Source organism: Erithacus rubecula, assembly GCF_903797595.1.
Source record: "Erithacus rubecula genome assembly, chromosome: 10".
Classification (NCBI taxonomy): domain Eukaryota; kingdom Metazoa; phylum Chordata; class Aves; order Passeriformes; family Muscicapidae; genus Erithacus; species Erithacus rubecula.
Genome location: NC_136662.1, coordinates 22,145,302 through 22,170,074, shown reverse-complemented (window position 1 = coordinate 22,170,074; position 24,773 = coordinate 22,145,302). Strand labels below are relative to the sequence as shown.

General features: G+C 39.6%; 1 protein-coding gene across 1 annotated transcript; it reads right to left on the bottom strand.

Moving 5' to 3' along the window:
- Positions 1 to 5,463: 5,463 nt before the first annotated feature.
- SCP2 (sterol carrier protein 2) lies at positions 5,464 to 24,167 on the bottom strand. The gene is made up of 16 exons (XM_079313705.1): positions 24,017 to 24,167; positions 21,887 to 21,941; positions 21,237 to 21,308; positions 20,614 to 20,745; positions 19,841 to 19,905; positions 18,707 to 18,833; positions 18,028 to 18,091; positions 17,667 to 17,753; positions 16,899 to 17,049; positions 15,995 to 16,142; positions 14,284 to 14,391; positions 12,260 to 12,413; positions 9,785 to 9,878; positions 9,089 to 9,218; positions 7,580 to 7,659; positions 5,464 to 6,333 (listed from the first exon to the last, which is right to left on the bottom strand). The coding sequence occupies exons 1-16, from the start codon at positions 24,056 to 24,058 to the stop codon at positions 6,238 to 6,240; spliced, it is 1,605 nt and encodes a 534-aa protein (XP_079169831.1). The 5' UTR covers positions 24,059 to 24,167; the 3' UTR covers positions 5,464 to 6,237.
- Positions 24,168 to 24,773: the final 606 nt, after the last annotated feature.

Here is a 24,773-nt window from a genome sequence, read left to right as displayed (position 1 = left end):
ATAGTAATTTGTTATCAGGTAGCAACTAGAGGAAGTAGAGGGCATTATAAAAAGAGGGGCATTGTGCCTCCTTTATTGGGGAAACAGAGGCACACAAGAGTCAGACATCAGATATCCCAGGTGCAAAGGTAACACACTCTCACACTGTGCTACAAATTACTTGTACAGGCTTTTTTTTTTTTTTTTTTTTTTTTCTCCAAGCTTTCACTTCTTTCACATCTTACTCTCCTACATCAACATACCCCAGACTCACAATTCCCTTTCTCCAGGCTCAGTACTGCATTTCCATCATCTACACAAATTCTCAGGAAAACCAGAGATGGAGTAAAATTTATCTAAAACTGTTCTGACACACCACTAAGCCAAAGGCTCTGCCCTGCCATGGTACATGGACTCAGCAGACACTGCTTTTGTTCACTGCAGCTTTCTGGAGCTTTCAGAGCAAAGAATTTCCACTGCAACACTCACAGCACAGAATAAGCTGAGGGAGACATTTCCAGTCAAACTTGAGTCTTCATAGTCTTACACCTTCCCTGCTGTCAGGCCTGAGTGGTGGCTGCAGCCTGCATGAAAAAAACATTTCCAGGTTTAAAAACTCAAGACTCAGTTTAAACTTCGGTATGATTATTTCTTCAGCTCTCACAGATGACAGAGAACCAGGCCCTTGGGCAAACAGCTGCTGGGGCAGCTGGGACAGTGTGTGCCACAAGAGTGCTTTGCCATGGGCTTGGCACAGAGCACCCTGGGCAGAACACAACTTTCTGCACTGCCCAGCAGTAAAAAGCCCCTGTGGTGGTCAAGGACAGGCTTGCCTACCTTGAGCTCTAAGATTTCAAAGAAATTCTTGCAGACTTTAGCATTGTCCAGGGCCAAAGCTGCACCATGCAGTATATTCCATGTGAGACCTGTTCAGCTCTGCAACTACTGTCACTGTCCTAAACAGGCTAAATTTACTTGTGATATGAGAAACTTAAATAAGACACACCAATCAGACAGCAACATGGCAGAGAACAAAAGGTGTAAGCAGATCTACTGAAGCACAAGCTCCAAGAACAGTGGTTCTCCAGGCATCAACTTGTGATCTGCCTGGTTGAGGCAATCTGGAAGTTTAAGTTTTAGTTGTATCTTAAAAGGTAACAAAATGTTCTTTATTCTCACCTTTATTTATCTGATTAACATTCTACAGAAACACTGACATTCCTGAAGTGCTCACTGCTATGTGCTGATATTGTGCCTTTATATGAAAGGAGAGAAAGAAATCATTAAAATTCTTCTAAGTAACTTGCAGTCATTTTGCTTCAAAAAATGAATAATCAAAACACAAGGAATAAAAGGGGGTTTTGTCTCCAAAGCAGGAAGGGAAGTATTTTTCAAACATAAGAATTCACAACAGTGTCTAACCATGAGCCTATTGGCATCTGTGTCTTGATCCAAATGAACTCTGATATGTCTGTTCTCCCAGAGGATACGTATTGTTAAAAAAAAATTTAAAAAGCCATGACTGCTTTTAATCTACCTGAAATATGGGAAACAGACACAGCATATTTTGTACTTGTTTTATACTATCCATGTTCCTTTCAGCCTGCTGCAGCATTATTAGGGTGTTTCTGTTCCTGTATCATAGCATATAACTAACATTTCCCAGAAAACCCACCCAGGGCCATACAAAGCCATCTGCTTTTAAGTTAGCAATGAATTCTCCTTACAGATACAGGGTACAGAACAGCTCACACTGTCACTCCAACAAATTACACTGCTGTTTATTTAAGTAATAAAGGCATTTGTTCCAAACAGTTGGGGCTTTTTCCAGCATTTGTTCTCCACATGTGGTTTGCTTCCTCAAGTGTTGATTTTTCATAGTTAAGAGACTTTTCCCTGCCTTTTATCCACCAGGCTAATTGCATTCTTACCCTTTTCTGCTTAACAAGAGCTGACATGCAGTGCTCTCGGTGCTCTGCAGAGCAGGAAGCGATGGATTTCCTGTTCCAAGGAGGTAAGAGTTGAATCTGACCTCAGATGGATTGGACATATGGGAAAAGGACAAAACCAGCCTTGTGACTATCTGCGTTTTTTCTAAGAGGGAAGATGTGTCAAGGCCCTTTATCCCGTCCTCCTGCATTCTGGAATGATCTATTGCCCAAAAATGCAGCTCTCTAACCCAGCTGCCATGAATGGTGCTCAGCTGTTCACAGCCTCCTCACTCTACTGCTTTCCAGAGGGATCCCACACTGTACCAGGATGAGCTGTACACAGGCAAAGCCTCCACAATGCCACCTGCCAGACTGTGTCACATACATGCATTTTCAAAAGTGTATTGTTCTGCACTGAAGCTATTTCTGATTAGGCAAAGCAGCAGGGCTGAAAACACAAAACTCAAGTAAAAGTTTAAAAATAAAATCTGTGCTCCAAAACCAAAGCATTCACACAAATTCTTGCAAGCCAGATCTGCTGAGTCAGGTATCAGCTCTGCTAAGTGGCTCCAATTCTGACAAATAATTTGATTCTCTTGCTTTTTTTCATTGTAGTGAGAATTCCAATAGGCAAGAATTACATGTATTTTGCAAAAGAAAATAAAGGTAAGATATACCTGCTAACCTGACAACACCTCTGGCTGTCACACTTATTATAGCTGGGGAAAAACCCCAAACTAAGAGCTGGCAAGGGGTACTCACTGGAGTCCATGAAGGAAGAACAATCCTCCCAAGGATTTTAATGTCTAAAGCTGAGATTGTCCCTCATGTTAGCTGGGAGTCTGAAAACACCAAATCCTCTGCCTAGAAGATTACAATGTATTTTTTTCCTTTACAGAAGGCCTTTGAAACAAAAATTAAAGCACTGCTATGTTCAGTGACTGGCCACATCTTGGTACCTCTAACTTCCTTTCTAATTCTCCCCCCAAGGAATCCAGTTAACATAATACAATTGCAGTAACATAAACTTCAGATAAAAGGCTGATCTAAAGCTACAGAGGACTTCAGCTGGAGAAGAGGAAGTTAATGCTGCTTGGTCAACAAAGCATTAGGGAGTGAGAAAGAAAACCTTAGTAGCAAGATTTCTAAAATGATACAGACTTAGGTAATGCCTTGAGCTATGCAGAAAATGAGTAATAAAACTTCATAATGTTAAAAACTGCTTTGTACCAAGGAGCTTTTTCTCATGAAAGTAAATTGTTTCTATCCACTGTAACATTTATTTATTCAAAGTTGTCATATTCTAAGACTGCAGAATGTTCATAGAGGATTAGGAATTTCTAGAAAAATACACCTTCCCCCTCACTACCAGGAAAATCAGAGGAAGCATTATATAAAAAAAAAAATTACTCAGCAAGTTATGACACAAAGAAAGTGCTCAAAGTGAAGAAGCAATACAGGACAGATGTCAAAATAGGACATTAGCAGGTGAATGGGATAAATACACAACTTTGTCCTTTACTCCATCTCCTTAAATCCTGCAGGAGAAATCCCAGCCTGACCAGTTCTCCCAGCTGCAGGCTGTGCTAACCTTTGCACTACTCCCTCTACCTACTGCTGATGGGAATGGAAGGTTTAATCTGAGATTTTTCTGTTCAAATTACATCACTGCTGATGCTCAAGCCTGAAAGCCCCAGGCCTGTGCAAACCCAGATTTCTCTGAGGGACAGATCAGGGCCTTAGCTTTGGATAGTATTCCTCATGGTAGCAAACAAACTACAAAATTATTTTTGCACTTCTTTTTCCCATTCATATTTCTGTGCAACTTTTCCCCCTTAAAGAACTTAATCTCATTCTGCAGCTGAGTACATCTTACTTGAACTGTTATTGGGATGCACTACTATTATCTATGTTATCTTGTTTACGTTTCAAAATTCATTTTCTGTTTTAATTAAACAGTGGCCAAAACAGTGGACACAGTTGTATCTGTGCTCAAAATCCTTGAAAAAGGCATGTTCTTAGCTTGCATAACATCTCCTCGGAGTTCTTCTGGTACCATCAGTAATTCAAGAGGAGGAACAAATTGTTTCCTGCACAGAATTTCTGCTGCAATCCTGTAATTCCCCTTTGTTTTAACCCACAAGCCAAATGGCAAGAACTTAGGAAAAAGCAGTGAACACAATAGCAAGTGTTATTTTACAGAGAGCTAAACACTGCTTTCATTTGAGAGATATGACTCCTATCTAATCCAATCCTTTAGATAAGTCAATAAACAATGCATGGGAGGAAACCATTCGTATGACCAGATTTTACTTTTAAAAGTTTACAGTGGAGCAATGCCATATTTGTCCTAATTAGCAGAAAACTAATGCCTTGGAAAAGATGATGAACAGTGGGTCACAAATGTTGTTTCATCCAGATATTAAAGACCAGGCCTGAACACTGAGCTCCTGGGAAATAAAATACAGATGAAATTCAATACCAATGAACTGATGCATATAGAACAGTGATTTAAAATATTTCAGTTTCACAGTGAAGAAGTAAGCACTGAGTTAGTATGAAAGGAATGAGCCCCCAGTTTTAAAGAGATCTAAGAAAACATCACCTCAAAACAAGGAATAGTCTGAAAAGCAGCTGGGGAAAGAAAAATATAGGCAGAATATGCTCTTGTATCTTGAAAACTTTTTAACAGGACAATTGGAATGCAGCATACAGGAAGGATACCTGGATAGACAGAAAATTATAAGGGTCTCTCCAAGTGACACACTTTAAAAGAATGACCTCTCTGTAAGCTGTGAAGCCTGAATGTGACGGGGCAAGAACAGAAACACCAGGAGTGCTCTGAAGCTGTTCACTGTTCTTCCAGGAAAACACAAAGCCCTTCCCAAAAGCCCCAAAAAACTAAGAGGTATAAAACTGCAGTGTATAGGACAGAAAGGAGTGAGTTTAATTCTGTATGATGAGTAGGAACAGAAACTCATGATCCAAGCTAAAAAAGCTGCCCAGGGATTCCAAATAGGACTGAACAAACCCATGAAAGACAATCCAGACATAACTACTTTTGGCTCAAATTTGTGAGCTGGGGAAAAAAAGATGACAATCAGTGGCACTTAGGGAAGTACTCCGAGTAAAGAGATAGTTGGGTCATCTTCATCTTCCTTCCAAGGTACAAAGAGGGAGAAAATCCAGTGAGCCAGAAGTATTTTTGGTCTGATGCAGTAGAGCCTTTCTTTCTGCTCAGCAATCTGTCACCATTCCCAATAGGAGGCAGAATGATTGGCTTGAATTTGCTCTTTTTTATTATTATTACTTTAGTTAAGCCAGGGAAGTGAAAGTTTTGGTCTAAGTTCCTCAGCCATAGCCCAAGTGTGTGAGGATGTGAGATGTGTTCTTCTGAACTGAGATGAAGTTTATGGATGATGTACTGACAATGCCTGAGGAGGAAAAAGTGGATGCCTGCAGGTGCCCTTTATGACAACCTGAATAAAACACTCAGTTCAGTACATTAACATGAAATCCATGTTTATAAATCTGAGAAAGAGACACACAGAAGAACAGGAAAAGTATATTTAATTTTCTATTAAACTTCCAACCAGAATACATTTTCCCAAAACAGAACTTAAAGCTTTTACATAACTGACAAGAATTTCATCATGATCAACACCAGATTTTACTAGGAGAAAACAGGTTATATTTCCTCTCTGTCTCCTGGCAAATCAAACCTGTTTTCAAGGTGATTATCAAATCCTGTGAACCTCAAAGCATCATTCTAGTTTCTGCTTACTTCTGGATATTTTATTTATTTTTTTAATTCCAAAGTAGTAATAAGAAAAGTATTTTATAGCAAATTCCTAAAACCTATTCTAAAAAATGTTCTTAGAGATCCCCTTTACAAGACCATTTTAATGTAAGCAGCAGTAAATTGGTTAGAATGGAAGTCTGAAAGCATTTGTATGACCTGCTATTACAGCCTTTCAAAATGCAACTCATTTCACTGATATGCCAAACTATTTATAACTTTCCCCTCTTTCTTCCCTGCTAACCTCAACAATAGTAAGCAGCCTAATTCAGCTCTAATTTTTACAAAATTGTCCGTACTGATTAGAACAAAAGCTGTCACAAAGCCCCACCATGTACCATTTGTGTTAGTGCCTCAAGCTTAGCCATAGAGAAACCGATGGAAATTGTTAAGAGAATTAATGTCTCTAACCACAGAATTTAGGTGAGAGAGGTCCAATCAAACCCAGACTGTGCCATATTATTGATAATGTCTAGTTTCATTCTACTTTTTTGTCAAGAATATCAAGAACTATTTACTCTACTGAGCTCAAAGTTTAGCTTTGCCTGGCTGAAGCTGTAGATTCTGAAGTTTCATTGCCATGCCCATGTTCCCAGAAATCTTCAATTTGCCTTGAAAGAATGCCTGAAAAGAAAAAGAGATTCTGTGAAATGCACTACAGCATATTATCCCAAATGCACCCCTCCAGACAATTATGGGTTATTATGGATGTGCAGTTTGATAATTTCCACAGTTCTGGCACACACCTCACATCCAGAAACAAACGCACTGTCTGACTGTAGAACAGTAAACTGAGGAAGTTGTATTCTTATTACATTTGTGATACCTAAAGAGAATAAACTTGCTTGTTTCTTAGATTATCACAGCCATGACTCTGCACCTGGATCAGGCAGAACACCCCGTGTTTGGGTGGTGACTGTTCATAGCAGACAAGCTGATTATTTAAACTGCAAACAATAATGCCACAGTGACAGTAAGAGCCACAACTGATTCCTTAGCTCAAATCCTCCTCAGCTTTAACTGGCTTTGTTCCTGATCAATTCAATTTTACAAATCTCATTTGTGAAGCAGAAAATTTGGATTTTTTTCTCCTCCAGACCTTATAAGGAGATAAACTGCACCAAAATATCCAAACTGTAGATGTAAAGCTGGAGTTGCTCCTGAATATTTTACATGTATATTACAACATGTATATTACATTTCTATAATGCATTTTATCTTAAAACTTCTTCTAGACACGTTTCAGTTTACAAAATTTACCCCATGATTACTAGACCAAAATCTTGAAACAGTCACCCAGAGCACTTCAGATTTAGAAGCACAGTCCTGAACAGCAACTTAAAAATTAACTTCAACATCTGCTTTACTTGTACACTGTGACTGCTTTTGGCAGAGGAATAAAAAAAAATTCAACCAACCAACCAACCAAAAATATCCAAACTCCCCACTCAACAACAACATATAATCATAGGCATTCAGTGGATGCTCACCTCAATTTCTACTGTTCAGCATCAAGATAACTCCTTACACTAATGTCAGCTATGGGAGTAAAGCCCCATAAAGAGAGACCCACATTCCTTCTTTCTTATGGCATGTTGCAAAAACTGGATTGCCCCTCTTCTCTGCAAACCAAGCACTATTATATCTCCTTCTGGGATATAACACAAGACACATCCCTACAGGATGTCTGACATACATCCCTGTCCTTGAAGAATCTCACTTTGGCTGATTTGTTCAGAACACACCAAGAATTGTCATTTTTCAGATCTGCCATGGCAGTTCTGGATGAAAACATTCAAATGATTTCAACTTAAACACATTCAAAACAAGCCAACCAGTTCCCTGGTCAGGTCATCTTTGCTGTACTTACTGTCTGAGGGTTCATTTTGCCAGTCATGAGTGCCAGCAGATCAGTGTCAGCCATTGTGATTGTACAATCTGCCTTCTTATCTGCAACACAGAAGTTGAATGAAGATTCAGACTGAGAAATGAAATAGTTATAGGAGCTACAACTATGTGAGCATCCCTTCAGACCACAGGTGAGCAAATGGTACCTGAAGTACAAGTAAGAGCCATTAAAAAATATCAGCAAGAGGCCACCCAAAGCCAAGAGGCAGCTGGGCCACCTTGCCACCTTGCAGCACAGACCACTGAAGGAAGATGAGCCTTCCTGAAAAGCTAAGCAAATTAATTCCTTGAAAATAAATAATAATCTATGTGCATCTAGACAGAGTGTTCATTGCAAACTGAAAATAATCTTTCTGTTTTATCAAGCTTCTATTTGCTACTGTGAAGATCAGCTTGGAATAGATGAGTTTTCCCCTGTGACACTCTCTGAAGATACTCATTACTGACATTTCAGGCATTTCCTGCCCTCTCCTTTCATGGGAACAACATGTGCATTCTGAAAGCACTCATTTGAGTTAATTCAAGTACAGAAGTTTCTAGGATCTTCTTACTAGAAGTAAGCTGGTAAATTATTTTAATAAACTCTGATATAAATACTGATGTGTTTGGTATAAATAAAAGGGCTAAAACCTGCACACATCTTTTCCTGCACTCATCTTATTATTAGATCATAATCTTTGATAAATTGCTGTCCATGCAATAAAAGACAGTGGTCTTCTTTTTGTAACAGCATAACAATGAATTTCTGAATTAAATCCCCTGTCATGTTTTTAATTAAAAGTTTGTGATGTAGGTTCATGGATACATTACATTTTGAGGACCGTCTCTTATGTCTTTTTTTTTTTTTCCATTTTCATTACTAGGGTGTGTGATTTCAGATTTGACACAAGACATTTTCATGGCAAGGGTACAAATCCTGTGTTTTCAATATTTTTACGGGGTTCCCCAACACCACCCAGTCTGTTTCTTATTTCTGCCTTTTTCAAAATGGAACTTGAAGTTCATGTCAGCTGGTACAACACAGAACCAATCAAGCTTTCTTGTTTAACTACCTGCAGAGGAGAAGTAACTTGACAAGGCAGACCAGTTTACTGTTTACCAGTGTCTCCAACAAAACAACTGAAGAAACAGTTACAAATTACATTTTTGGCACAAATTTTAAGAGGTAAGAGCAACAAAATCTCTGAGGTTTGATTTTCACTTTTTTTTTTTCCCATTCTGGTTCCTTTTTGTATGACAGCTCTGCCTCTAGCCTTTAAGAAAATGCATTATCTGTAGGCAGATTCAGAGTAGAAGATATTTAGCTCTTGGTCTGAAACACCATGGATTGAAAGTGTCAGCAATAAGGAAAGTTTAACATTAAGGTAGGTCTACATAATTTTTGCTCAAGGTCACTACAGCCTGAACAGAATATAAGCCTATTCATTAGTTTTATGTGTGTTCTGCAATGACATAATAAAAGAGCACTGACCTGAATTAACTGCCACAGAGCCTTTACCATTTTTCACATCTACTACCCAAGTTGCTTCTTTCCCACCAGGACCATCTTTTACTTTGAAGGCAAAGATTCCACCAATTTTCTTGACAAATTGCTCTCCTTCCTGTAATGACCATGGAATGAGAAAGTAATTTATTTCAACCTAATTTTCAATTAGTCTTAATTTAACAGAAGTAATTAATAAGCTTTCACCATTTCTACTAATATAAAAATATCTATTCCCCCCATTAGGCACCATTTAAAACATCAAAAAAATCTAAAACAAAAAACTCAAACTATGACAATCTGTAGTGAAATCTATTAAACTAAGAAGAATAGTCCTAATAGCCTTATCCTGACATAAGTTTGATAAAATGCAATTTCTTCTTCTGATCACATAAAGCAAGCACCTAACACCAAACATAGTTTCTTTGGTTAGTTAGCAAGCTCCTCACATACAGTCTAAACTTTCCTCCACTGAATATCCTTATGCAGGTAGGAACTATCCGGAAAAAAAATAATTTAAATAGTGGAACAGTGTAAAAGGTTTCCAGCAAAATCCAGATCTCTAACATTTGTTTCAATGAGCAGTCCTGAAGAAGTGATGGATGCTAACACATTCCCAACAGGTTTCACACACATTCTGCTACCAATTAAAATCCTGTTGTAGGTAAAAAAGTAGCCAGATACCTCCTGGAGCTTCTTTTCAATCTCTTTGAAGACCAGCTGTGCCTTAAATCCATCAACAGCTGCACTGAGAGGCACAGCTGCAATACGACCATTGCTGAAACAAAAATCCCATTAATTTAAACACTTTAAATCACATTTTCAATATCTTCAAATGATCACAAATAGGCCTAACACCAGAAAGAAACATTTTAGCAGTATAGAGCAACTCTGGTATCAAAGTGAAGCTTGCTCTCTTGACAGCTTGAGCTACAGTCACTCCAGATATCTGTGTGTTCTGTGTGTATGAACTGAAGATTAATTTTATAATGAAAGTAAATTATTAATCTTATTCCTGATACTCTGGAGAAATCACCCTGCATGGCCTGATAGCAACATGGAACCCAATTCTTGATTTCTGCAGGGGCATGCAGAGCCAAAGTACAGAGAAATGTCCAAAGAAATGGCAATTCAAGCAGCAGTAGAACAAGTTCACCACTATTACCATATCTTGGCAGCAAAGTCCAAAACTCTGGTCAGATCTGATACTGCTGAAGTGACAGAATTGCTCAAGAAGTGTTGTTAGAACTTACTGGGATGGTACTGACACTGCCCTGCAGATGTGTGACAATGTAGCAGGAGTGGGCACTGTCTCGTCTGAAGGAGATAGCCATTTTGTTAATAAATCAAGGCTGCACTAACAGGATGGAAACTGCAAGGTTCAGAAAAAGCCACCAAGTAAAAGCAGAATTGTTTCAAAAACTAATGCAAAACGGATCAAGTCCTGCTGCCTTGATGCACATTCTCACCGGCTTGATCTGGAACCAGTGATTAACTGTACAGCCACTGCTGTAGGAAACTGGTGTGAAGGATCTTCATCATCATGGAGTTTCACCACCTTTCCCTTAATTACACAATGCACATCATAACTCAGTTATGTAAGGGCTGTCTAAGCACATCAGCCCCACTGTTCCATTCCAAAGTCTGACACACATAGGTGCAACTCTCTGTGTCAGGATCTTCCACATAGAGCCTTTGGGAGAACTAAAGGGTTTTCAGCTTCTCTAGTGTAAGATGAAATGTGTACTGCTAAGATTTCTCTGAGTTGAGCTGTACTTAAAAAAGTATTTTTAAAATTCTGAACACCAGTGAAGGTGAAATGAGTCACAGTAAATTAGACTTAAGTTTCTTCAGGAGAAATATTATCTGTACATGAAAAGCTCTTCCTGGCAGGAAGAACTACTTCTAGCAGCACCTCAAGACTGATGATATAAAAATAGCAACAGATTTTTTCCAGAAAGTGACAGTATTTTTAAAGACAAAGTTCAAAGCAATGGAAAAAGGTGTACTCCATATCTTTTCCCCTGCACCAACACCCACTGACAAGCTTTGTGAGCATGTGTGAAGAGAATCCAAGAGAAGAAATATTTTTCCTCTTTTTTTCTCACATGGTACAATCTCTTATGTATTAAAAAAGAGACTGAATTATCACTCCTGACACTACAAAAAGTTACTGCTGCAGCCCTTCAAAGTTCAGTGGCTTCTCTCATCACCTCTTCCACAGGTTATATTGTCACTTCCCATGAATTCCACAGGTTTAGCTGAAACAGATGTTAGAAATATGAGTTGGGAGGGTGGGGTATGTTCCTTTCTGAAAGGCCAGTGTATGATAAATTCTCTGTTGACAGGTTTTCAGAGAAAACAAAGCACTGGGATGAGCTTTAAAAGTCATAATGCCCACTATAAGCATGTCAGTCTTTCTAAGGGAAGCTGAAAGTGGAAGCGTAAAGGGAACTGCATTGTAAGATTCCCCTGAAACACCAAAATAACACAAATTTTAAGTGTTTTCTCTCAATTCCTGTCCATTCCAGCATTGAGCTACAGCAGAGTGCAGACAGCTTCCTGTCAGTGTTCTCTCACTCAGAAATAGGCTACAGTTGCAAGTGCAAATTTTGTAGCCAGTAACACACCAGAATTCTAAGGAATACAGTATCACGTGAAACATGCTGAAAGTAATACTTAATAGAGTTTAAGCAGTAACAATTTCAGCAATGGTTTCTCGTGGATGTCTTTTTGGTTTTGGCAGATCCCAGTTTCAATTAATTAATTTTAATGCGACCCGATTTATTCTTGGAATGGTTTTTATTTTTTTGGTAGCTTTTTTCCTTTGAACATTATTACTCGTTATGGACAATCATATGAGCCATTTCTACAAGCCGGTTTGAGCTTTTCAATAACTCTAAGTGCACAATGTGACACGGGAGTGGGTGAGTTTTAACTTCAATAAAGACCTGCAGTGCTGCAGGTGCACAAGAGTTACACATAACGGATGTTTCCAGGGCAGTAACTCAAACCCAGCTGAGTTTGGAGGGCACAGGAAGCAGGACAGCAGGCTCTGCGCTATGCGCAGTCCCAGCGGAGCGCTCCGGAAGGCCTGGCGCTGCAGCCCGCGGCTCCCCCGTGCAGGCGAGCCCCCCGCGTGTGTCAGCCCCGGCTCACCTGCTCTCCCGGGGGAAGCCCATCCTGAAGAGCGTCACGACCACGGCCCCGCCGAGCCCCAGGTTGTGCTGCAGCGCGACCTTCGCCCCCGGCACCTGGCGCCGCCCCGCCAGCCCGCGAAGCTGCCAGCAGAGCTCCGCGCACTGCGCCAGCCCTGAAACATGGAGCGCAGAGCGCCGTCAGCCAGCGGCCTCCCCGCCGCGCCGAGGGACGCGCCTGCAGAAACCTCCGGGCACCCGAGCTGCCAGCAGTGAACTGGGCGTCCTTGGGAAACCCAAAGGAAGGGGAACCCCTCTGCATCGCAACCCTGACACTCTCTGATTATGGTCACCCTCCGTGTCCCCCTACTATTCCATCAGCTTTCTGCAGGCAGGGTCCAGTCCCACCGCATGCACAGCATCAGTTCATTAGGTTGGAAAAGACCTCCAAGATCATTGATCCCAACCTATGGCCAAGCACCAAGCTAGACCGTGGCACTGAGTGCCATGTCCCATCCTTCCTTCAACACTCCACCAGCTCCCAGGGCAGCCCATTCCAATGTTTAATCATCCTTTCTGTGTAAAAATTCCTCTTTATATCCAGCCTAGCACTCCTTAAGGCTATATCCTCTCATCCTGTCTCTGGTTGTCTGGATGACAACCCTTCTTTCAGGAAACTGGAGAGAGTGAGAAGATCCCCCCCAAGCCTCCTTTTCTCTAGGCTGAGCCCCTCTGAGCCATTCCTCACAGGATTTGTGCTCCAGACCTTCCCTCAGCTCCATTGGCCTACTCTGGACACTCCTCACACATTTCTCCTTTCCCCTCTTCCTTCCTCTCCCTTCCTCTGGAAAACTGCACGGGTCTTTGGACAAGACAGACAAGGAATCTGCATTTCATCCACCTAATTTTACACATTGCCAACTGGAACATTATGAAGAAGAGGAGTTAAGGAGTTTTAAAATTCCAGTCATAGGTGAGAATGAACAGGTTTCATTCACATTGTCTCAGCCTCAAGGAGAGGGTATGTACTGTGGTACAGCCTTCCCTGGAATGGTTTGGATATTTAAGAGGATTTACATGACCCTTCTTTAGCATTTAACTGGGCTCCATACTGTTTTCAAGGGAAATGAAGCTGACAGGCTGGAAACTCGTAATTTTCTGCATTTTACTGACTCTTCCTCCATCCCATGGCAACGGAGAAGTAAAAATGCCAGTAAGTGACTCTGCTTTTATCACTGTGTAACTGATGAATATTAACAGAAATCCAGCAATGCAATACTCTCATCCTGTTACAGATAACCACAGTCTCATTTATCTGGAACCCTTCTTTCCCAAAGCTTGCTAACACTTCCCCTGGACCCCACAATTAACTGCATATTGTATCTCACTGTTACAACTGTTTAGATAAGATTTGGTGTTTTACAAGGTTTCATCTTCTCCAGTTTTCTGACAACTTCTCATTTCCAAACAGAGAGTGAATTATCTTCACAAATCCAAACACATTTTGTCCAAGAGCCATTTAGAAACAAGCACAGGAGTTTAAAGAAAGAAAACAAACAAACAAACAAACAAACAAAACCCAACAAAAAACAGACAAAACTCAAAACAGCAAACAAAAAAAGCAAACAAATAAAAAAGGGAAAACCTATGTTGCTGGGAAATGGTGACCAAGTGAGTTTCTGTTGTAGACATCAGATTAATATTTTGACATCCAAGACTTAACTAAATTGCTTTCTAGTACAGCTAACAATGGTACAGGCTATTCAGAGGCAGTAAAAACCTCCCAAACCAGAATTTTAAAGGATGACATCATATTAGAATAGTTCTTCAAATACTATTAGGAAGTTGTACTGTTGAGCAATTATTTAGGAAAGGTTAAGCTGCATCAACCTGATCCAACTTGGATCTAACTTGGATTATTTGGATAGAGGACTGAGAAGAAGCTATGAGGCCTTCATTTTTCAAGCACAGGTGGGAAACACCTGCCTGTTCAAGAGCTGTATCTCTTATCTAATGGGTGTGATTAAATGAAGTGGTTTTGCATACCTGTGGCACCAAGAGGATGTCCCTTGGAAATCAAGCCACCACTGGGATTAATAACCCATTTTCCTCCATAAGTATTGTCTCCTCTGTCGATCAGGTCACATGCTCTTCCTACAAAACAGTATTTATGTAAGAAACATGCTCTTTTTTTATTTGTAAGTGATTTTTCAGTTCTGCTGTAATTTACCAGAGATGCTGCATGTCAGTCAAACCCAGGAAATGTTACAGCTCATATTTCACAAAGAGGAAAAATTAGCCCATCTACACTAATGAGATTTGCTTATATCATTTGAGAAGGCAGAACATGGGACAGAAGCATTTGGTAAAAAAGTTGTTTTTAATTTCTGTTGAATTGTTCTGTTGGTATATTCAGCACTATGATATAATCAGTATAATGAAGCTATTTGTATTTTGTTCATGAAACTGCACTAACTTTGGCTTTGGTTAGTTTTAATTTGTGATGTCCAGAACTTGGAGGGTGAGCACCAAGTTGAACACAAACCCTTGCCACAAAGGCCAACTAATGGTACATTGGGCTGTATTAAGACATTAAAATAGTAAATAAAACAACTCAGAAGACTAATGCTTGGAATTATTTAGCTTTGCAGACTACAGACAATTCTCTCTTTTAATCAGGCTCTTACTCATTTATTCTTGTACCAGCTACTTCAGCCAGCATTATTAACACTGAAGTCTAAAAAAGATCTGTTATGGTTCTATGGTGCCATTAAATGAGAATACCAGGTTAGATTTGCCCATCTAAATCCACAGTGGTTTATAACATTCCATTAACCTTTATGCCTAATTAGTCTATCATTCCAAGATAAGCTCATATACTATTAAGGCCAGACTGACTAAGAGTTGTGAGAATAGCACTATTAAATAACCATGCACAGGGCTAATCAGTCAAATAGACAAGTACCACCAGAATTACTCTGCATCAATTAAAGGAATGAGCCTAAAGACCTTAATGTATCTGTTTAAATATGTCAAACATGTATCATTTTTGGTGCAAATACCATAAAAACACACCAAAATAACAATAGAAAGCAAACATTCAAAGGAAAACACAAAAGTCTTCCTGGAGTTCCATAAATGTCCATTTCAGTAAGAAAGCTCAGACTTAATATACCACCTAGTGCCAGAATATGGTATTTTCTCACAATTAGTTAACAACAAATTTGAGAAGGACTGTATCAGATGATAATCTATGCAAAGCAAGAATATGCTTAGAATTTAAATATATCATAAACTAAAATAGCAGTTCAATGCATTATTTATTTGAAAACATAAAATACCCTCTTCAGCAGAAATATTTAAATTATTTTACTTATATATACAGAGCTAAATTTCTTTGCTCAATTCTCATTGAATCTGTTGTAAATCCAGCAGATTCTCTGATATTGAACTAATCTGAACAGACTGAGCATTCTTACACAGTTGATTTTAGATGCACGTTGATAATTTACCAGCAACTCTGAGAGGAAGATGTTTCAAAGATCAGTGACTTGCTAAGGCCCTCCACAGGCAATTCTTACCTTATTTCTATCTTCTTAAAAGGAAATACATAGGTGGAGGGCAATCTTGGGGTTAGACTATGACAGAATACAGCACCAAAAAAGGGGCCTAAGACTGAGATCACAGGAGTTTTTAATTTGGGTATTTTTGGTGCTTTCCATTTTAATAAAACAATTATTTTCATTGCTGTTATTACCTTCTGGACACAGTCCCAGGGCTTCATAGGTGATGAACTCATTAACTGAGAAGCAGTCATGAAGTTCAATTACATCAACATCTGTAGGTTTCAGCCCTGCTTTGTCAAAACATTTTTGTGCAGCTTTTTTAGTCATATCATAGCCAACCTGAAAAAAGGAGAAATTCTATGTTAAAACATCATTACAGAAATATAGCTCACAGTTTAATTTTAACACTTAATTTTAACTGTGCTTCTGTAGATCCTATCAGTGAAAGAAGGAGATGGTATTCTGATTTATTTTAATGCATCACATGTCAGAGTTTGATATTAATACAAGAAAAAATTGTCTAGAAAGAAATGACACATTCTAAAACTTATTGTTGGCATGCAAAACCTTTCTGGGGAATATCCTCTATTTCCTCAACTTTGATTGCAACCCAAATTGTTCCTTCACGACTCTAACCAACAGCTTTGAAACAATCCTCAGATTGTCTTGTCACCTTTTCCTATGATCCACCTGATTGTTTTAAATTTCATTACTATTATAAAGAGAAGAATGAAAGGAAATTTATTTTGCTGTTCAAGTTGTTTAAAAACTAGCCTGTAAATAATTTGTTAAAAACTAGGTTTCTAAGTTTATAAGTTACTTATTGTCATTCCACAATCATACTTCTTGCTTATTCCACATCTGTCCAAAAGAAATCAATTTTACATTTACCACAAAGCATAATACATTTGCTCACTGACATGAAAATCTTTACAGAATCACTAGGACTTACAGATACTAAAAAGAAAACAAAACAAAACAAAATCCAAAACCAAACAAGAAAACCCCCACAAAATGCCATCCCAAAACTATAAACAAAAAAAATCAGAAAAACCACCCCTATGAATACCAGGGAATACAGAATTGTAAACCTACCATCTTCATACAACTGTTTTCTTCAAATGTGCTTGGATAATCAGTAGCCATCACCTGGGCTAGAATCTCCACAGCTTTTGGCTGCAATTTATGTCTTTTCACAAACTCCTCATTAGCCAAAATTGCAGCTGCAGCACCATTTGATGTTGGACTGATTGAAAGAAAAATAATGATGTTATTGTTCTAAATCAGTAATGCCAATCCTCATTAGATTAATCTTCCATAGATTTATCTTTTAACACAAACAAACAAAAAAAAAAAAAAATTAAAAAACAAAAAACAAAAAACCATACAAAATCCCACTTTCTTTGACTGATACCACTGAAACTATAAATTCCATCAGTGCTTACTGGACACTGTCAGTAGTATTTATAATAAACATTTGAAAATCACGACTAAATAGAAGTGTATCATTAAGGTTTTTCAATTTAGGACAAATCAAAGCTCCCACTTGGTTATAAACATATGTACACCCTCCAAGAGTGCTTAGGAAAGGCTGAAGAGAATGCAATGAATGCACATTAGTAAAATAACAGAATTATATGAGAACCTCAAACTACAAAATTTATTTCAGCTCACTCTATTACACTGAGAGCAAGTACCTAGTGTTTGGTCATGAGTTTCCACATTTGTTTTATTTATAAAAAGTTTTACTTAAAGCAATCTGTAAATTACAATTGACACACAAACAGACTTTATTTAAATAGATTCCCACCATATTTGCCTTAACATCAAGATCAATTTCACAATGCAAAGTCCTCTCCTTACCAACACTGTAAGACAGTCAAGTAATCAAAAATTTTCCGAGAATGCAGAACTTCATCTAATGTGTACTCCTTTTGGAACTGGGAATACCTAAGGAAAACACACAGATGCCATCTCAGATTGAGCAGCAGACTACTAATATCACACTATTATGCAGCTACAGAGCTCTTTTCACAAACTATAAGGGGCCGGATAGAGAATTAATTTTTACATGTTTCTAGAATTATTTATTTATTTTTTCAGTCCATAATAAAGAACATATGCTGAAAACATTCTGAACATATTCTAAAAACACTACTTTGTTGTGCATGAATTTTTTTAACAACCAGGGATGTTGACTACAGAGGCAGAGTACACGACTCACGGGTTGTTGGTTGAATGGCTGTGGTTCTTCCATGCAATTTTCGCAAAGTATTCTGGATTTGTCCCTGAAAAGGGGAAAGAAAGTCGTGTTGAAATACTTTGTTTACTCAAATAGTGCTGACGTAGCAGTTTAAATATTGTGTCATAAGTATCTGACCTTTACAAGCATCTTTACAAGAGACACACTGTCATGAAGACTTCCCTTAGAACTCAGATGAGGTTTCAAAAAAACTAAACATTAGCTGACAGAACAACCCACTTCTATGTTTCACACTTATATAAGAAAACATTTTATTTGATGCATTATTCTATTACTGCAACTTAAATGCTCATTTCCTATCAGTGCAAAACAGCTGCAGTGAAATATTAGAGCCTAAGTCTTTTTTTTTTTTCATATAATAGCCTAAAAATGCAAATAAAAGATGTACTAGAGGCCAGGCTGTTACCTTGGAGCCAATTCCCTTGTCTGGTCAGGGGGCAGCAAAAAGCAGTGGCAGCAGCCTTGTACTAGGTATTAAATCAAATCAAATACCCAACAGCTTTTGCCAAACAGTTCAGCCCCATGCCCATCTACAACAGGGAAGTTATGCAAGCTTAATGCTACCATTTCTTGAAACATCCTATTATTTTTAAATCACTGCATAAAGAGAAGACAATTTAAAAAATGCATTTTAACTGACCATATTTCTCCATATGTTCTTTGCCAGCACTTGCAAACATCTGAGGTGCCACTGGAGCACTTGCTAGGCCATATTTATTTATCATAATTTCCAAATGTTTGTCCATAGGATTAGTTCTATCTGCAAACTGAAAACAGAAATACAAAGCAAATCATAATCTCTTTTTCTTTTCAACATCACCACAAAAATGTCACAGATTTCAAGCAAATGAGGGTTTTTTCTAATAATTTAACAAGTCCCCAGGCAGTATGTTGCACTTCAGTGACACGTTCAGAAGTATTGATAATTTCCCAGCTGTAAAACAAAAGAGTAAATAAGCAGAAAATGCTTAGCATTATAACCACTGCACTGATTCATGGCAAGAATCACTGCTACATGATTTCTATCACAGTCACTATTTTCAGCAGGGGACTTTGGGTATTTTTCCTCTCACTTGAAATCCTACAGTTAATATAATTTCAAGTTATATAATTAATACTCTATTAGTGTTTTCAATGAAGCTTAGATGTAATATCATAAAGCATGTAAAAAAATAACTTTCTGATTTTTATCACTTTCTAAATTTTTCACCCAAACCTCTTGAATACATTATCAAATTTGGCAGTTCTGCAGATAAATGACATATGGGCTCTAATATTGCTTCCCTTAAGGCAAAATAGAAACAAACCCCCACACACTTCTCCAGTAAAAACAAATAAGAGTCAAGAAGTCCTTAATTTTTGGAGAGTGTGTTAACAGGTCAACTGAGCAAGCATCAGGCCAGAAGACTCATAATCCTTCTTTGATTTGCTGTGTTGTTTGAGAAAGACACTTCAGTAACTCAAAGTTTCAGCATTTTAACTGACATTTTCCTTTTTCCCCACTAAGCCCAGCATTTAACGTAATCTTGGCAAAGTACAACAAACATGATACATGAATTTTGCATGGAATGTTTTAGAATTTTTTTTTATAGTATGTTATAGCTGCCATCAGAATCACAAAACTCACTAAAAGATTATTTAGAGCAAACTAATGGTTTCTTTTATCATCATCTGCAGCAACACGGTAAAGCAAGTGGTGTTATTGAGAATACATCTCAGACAATGAGGAAATGTATCTCATGTACAAACACAAAACATATCAACAGACACTTACACCTGAAGCAAGAGATCCTTTTGCCATCCTCTCAAAGCCAAGTGCCAGAACACAGTCTGCCAAACCTTAAAATAAAATGTGTGGCTATTTAAAGCACAATGTGATTATAAATGACACTATGTACTAACAACTATTCCATTACAAGATATGTACATTAACACCTCTCAGCTGCTCTTCCTTCCTCCTTCATTTTTGAAAGAGTCAAATTAAGTGGGACAATATATTGATACAAAGATATTGATACCTAAGAATTAAAGATTACTACAGGATTGGGGTTTACTTTTAACTGTCTGACAGCAACTCTCATAGATAACCAAGCATTTATGTCTCAGCTAGAAATACTAAACAATTATGCACAGTGTTACCATAGTTCTCATTACAGAAACATCAGCATCAGTGCACAGAAGTATCAAAGTCCACAAAGGAACTGCAAAAACAGAGGGAAATACTCATCTGCCAGTTGAAAGCATGGTCTGTCAGTCTGCTCTCTCCCCTCCCTTCCAAAAACTTAAACACTTGTACTAACTTCAAGTCAAAAGATAAAAGCTAAGTTTTTTAGCAGATTCTTCTTTTCATCCTGGAGAATCTAGTGCCTGCAGTACTATAATGCCACTTGTTCTGCACTCCTCCAAATATGTATTGCAGAAACACTTAACTGACAGAACTGACTAGGTTCATACAGCTCATGGCACAGGAAAAGCCACGTACATCCACATACAGCATCCTCCTGCATCCCAGACAATCTTTTGAGTACACAGAGCAAAACAACTCACCTCCTTCTACAAGCTGTCTGGCCATGAACAAAGCAGTGGATCCAGTAGCACAGTTGTTGTTAACATTGATGATGGGAATGCCAGTTAGGCCCAGACCATGGTAGATTGCCCTCTGCCCACAGGTTGAGTCACCTTCAAATAGAAACACAACATTAAAAATAAGGCACAAACTCACAAAAATTAATCCTGCCGTGTGTGTGCAGTGCTACCAATTAAACTGTAAACTTGAACTTCTGAGCTGTCACCTTGAGTATGGCTCTCAGGTATCCACAGTAAAGAACCTCAGAAACAAGATTAAACTCCTCAGCTTTTTAAACCAGTTATGTGTCCTGTTTCTTTTTCACAGGCGAGTGAGTCAAAGTGACATAACTGGACTGGACAGAAGGGTCTCAGAGGTGTGGCTTGGGAGCTGCTCTGGTTATCACAGCAGTGACCCTACTTCAGTTTGCCACAATACAGTCATTACTAGAGAACCAGAAGGAAAGTAAATGGAAAAATCTTTTTGGGATGGAAATAGATTTCCCCTTAATAGAAATCTTATTGATGGTATTCCCCATACCTTATCCACACAGACATCTGCAATCAACACAGAAGTCACATCCCAACCAAACAACAGTACTCACCATAAACATAACCCACACATGCTTGCTTCACTGCTGAATAAGGAATCCCAGCATCAGCTAAAGCTGCCTGGCCTAAGAAACAGTTTAAAAGTTGGAAAAAAAGTATAAAATTGAAGGTTAAAAAAAGCAGCTCTCACAACCATAACAAGCAAACCTAGAGTAGTATTATTAGTCCTGCATTCACAAATGAGAGTTGTAGAAATTCCTTATTATATGGTGCAAATGGTTAATACAGTCTTGTACCTCGTAAAGACATGTTCATACTCATAACGACAATTTCATCATATTTTGACTTCTGAACAAGCTTCTTTATCAGAAAATTTCATTCAATCAATTCTGTGTTCATGCACCAAGGTTGTTTATCCCAATGAGAGTATTGAGAGTTTTGAATAATATAGGTAAAAATATAATATTAAATTATTTAAGTGCACAATCCAATTTTAAGCCATCCTGCTGACTTCAGCCTGGAAGAGCTGACCTGGACAGGTCAGTTATGGATTTGGTGAAAGTGGTCTGAGTTTAAATCTGTTTTTTAGATGTATCTATTTATTGAATAGTAGCTTTTCCTTCACATGTGAAAGAAAAAATATTGGCTGAAAGACCTAAAATAAGCATCAGCAATCTAACAAAATGTTTTATTACTGAATTACCTGCTTCCTTAGCCATGTCAGGATAATCAGCACTCTTCTCATTAGGCTTTGAAAACTGGCAAGAAAAAAGGAAGAAAAACAAGCTGAGTTTATATTTTACTCAAATTGGCATGTTTAAAAGCTTTATATTTAATCTAGAAATAAGTTTTAAATAATGAAAATAATGTAATCTTACTGACTCAAAAGTGCATGTATAAAATCATTACAATTCCCAAGTGCTGCTGCCAGACCCTGCAAAGGCTAAAAAGAGAAAATAGTGCAACTTTATGGGAGCTGAGGGCTATTTCTGGTCAGTGTTAAAGAAGATCCACGACTATGGAGATGGATAATAATCCTGTCCAAGCCTGTGGGTGAGACAGAGAATAACTGTGATCTTCCCCAATTCATCATAATACATGTCATAATATTCACTGAAGCTTTAATAAATACTTCCACTTTTTTTTTTTTTTTTTTTTTTTTTTGTTATACTCCTATTTGTAACAAGAAAATATTTGTTCTTTGTAGAGAATTTATCACACCTTACTCCTCACCATTGGAGTAGAGGTGGCATTTCTATTTTCTTTGCAGTGTGACTCAAGAAAGACCACCACAAGGACATGTGGTTTGCATTTTTACATCACTAGCAAAAAGTGTCACTGATAAAAGAAATCCTCATGCTAACTACTTATAAACCCATAAATTATTTTATGCCCCCTCTGAGCATATAAAAGTTAATTTGCTGCCTCCTGTTTATCTCCCTGACTCCAGTCATTTGTACCACTTAGCTGTACTTTCTGCAGTGCCTACTTGCATTAATTTAGACAGAGAACCTACATAGCAAAGGTCATAAGAAAAACCAGTTGGTGAGTTGATCATTGTAGAAGTCTGTAAGAGTGACTGACACCACTTGGGCTAACAGAGAGGAGAAGAGAGTACTGACAGTTCCTCAAGTCATGTTCAACTGGCAACTGAGATGATTCACTTCTGAAAATGCAGAGCACTGGGGAACTGACAGCACACACACAGGGAACACAGATTGTTGTTGTGAGAAGGTGTAACAAATTTTAGCAGTCATATCATTAATGTTAATCAAATAGAAGCAATATAGTTCCAAAAGATTTCATTGTAAAATACTTAAGATGCAATATGGTGTCTGGCAGGTTTTACTTGTCTCTTCCATGAGGACATCACAAGTGAGCTCAATAATTTCTACATTTTGTTATCTAGTCCAATAAATAAAATTAACAGAATTGTCTTTAACCTTTCAATTCATCCCCTATCACATCGCATGCTGGAGAAATACCCATGCAGCAACAAGACAAAGTTATTATTTAAAAGGTGGCCAGGGGCAGGAGTTTCTGACTACTCTGGCAAATATCAAAGTTGTCTTGAGATTCATCTTTCAATTAAAAAACGGTTCTTTTACTGTTCCTCTTTAAAAATTATAAAATTATTTAGGTTGGAAAAGACCTTGAAGATCAAGTCCAATTGCTACCCCAGCACAGCCAAACCACAGGCTGCCTATTCCTGGGTTTGACAACCCTTTCGGTGAAGGAATTTTACATAATCCTAAATCTAACTTTAAACATGCCTTGTGGAAACTTGAGGCCAATTCCTCTTTTCCCATCACTTGTTCCTTGGGAGAAGAGCCCCATGCCCCTGGGGAGCTGTGGAGGAGCTGAGCGGGGTGAGCTGTGCGCTCACAATCCAAGGAACAGGGACAGGGACAGGGACAGGGACAGAAACGCCTCAGGAGAGACCCTGCAGGGCCCTGCCCTCCCCGAGCCCCTGTCCCGGGACAGGCCCTGCGGCTGGGGGGACACAGGGACACTGTGCCCGCTGCAGGGCTGTTCTATCGACCGGCTCTCTGGAGCACCACGTTCACCTTGGCCGCGGCCCGGCCTCCCCCACACCCCGAGCAAGGATGAACTTTGCGCGGAGCCGCTGCCGCCGGGCCGGGACCGGGCTCTGCCAGTGTGCTCCTGAGGTGTCATCGAGTTCCGTGAGGGGCTCCAGAGTAGCGCGGGCGGCTCCCGGCAGCGGCTCCCCCTCAGCGCCAGCAGGGGCCAGCCGGGGAGCGCCGCCGAGGCCGGCCTCGGGCGGGCTGTGTTCCCCCCGCGCACACCCGGGTGCCGGGGAGGGCGGCGGTACCTTGGTCATGCCGACGCCCACCACGAACACCCGGCGCTGCATGATGGCGATGGCGGCGGGACCAGCCCTGCTCCCCTGCTGCTGTCGCCGCGTCCCCGAGCCCTCGGTGACACCGGGGGCGGGGCCAGCGCGGGGGCGGAGCGAGCGCCCGGGGGCCGGGCCCATAGACCCTCCCCTTAAAGGCGCAGCGCCCCCCGTGCGGCACCGGCGGGTGTCCCTGTTCGTAGCGCAGCCACGGCCAGTCTGACAAACATCCCTGCTTATCCCCCTGAATTCGCCCATCCTGGCGATTATCACACGTTGTGCCAAAGCAATGAAGGTGCAACGAAGCTCACCGCTTCTCCAGAGAAGGGCGACGAAGACAGTGAAGGGTCTGGAGTTCACGTCCTATGGGGAGCAGCTGAGGGAGCTGGGGGGGGTTCAGCCCGGAGAAAAGGAGGCTCAGGGGCGTCCTTCCCGCTCTCCACAGACAGGAGGGTGCAGCCAGGTGGGGGTCAGGATCTGCTCCCGAGGAACAAGGGACAGGATGACAGAAATTTCCTAAAGTCGCACCAGAGGAGGTTTAGGTTGGACATTAGGAAGGATTTCTGCACAGAAAGGGTGATTAGATATTGGAACGGGCTGCTCAGGAAGGTGCTGGAGTCAGCATCTCAGAGGTTTTTAAGGAAGGACAGGACGTGGCACTCAGTGCCATGGTCTAGGGGACAAGGTGGTGATCAGTCATGGGCTGGACTTGATGGTCTCAGAGGTCTTTTCC

Excerpts from the sequence above, each read along its gene's own strand:
- SCP2 (XM_079313705.1), bottom strand. The coding sequence starts at position 24,058 with ATGCAGCGCCGGGTGTTCGTGGTGGGCGTCGGCATGACCAAG. Across the intron at positions 21,309-21,886 it reads TGACATGGCTAAGGAAGCAG|GCCAGGCAGCTTTAGCTGAT; the intron begins GTAATTCAGTAA and ends ACTGTTTCTTAG. Across the intron at positions 18,092-18,706 it reads AGAACATATGGAGAAATATG|GGACAAATCCAGAATACTTT; the intron begins GTCAGTTAAAAT and ends TCCCCTTTTCAG.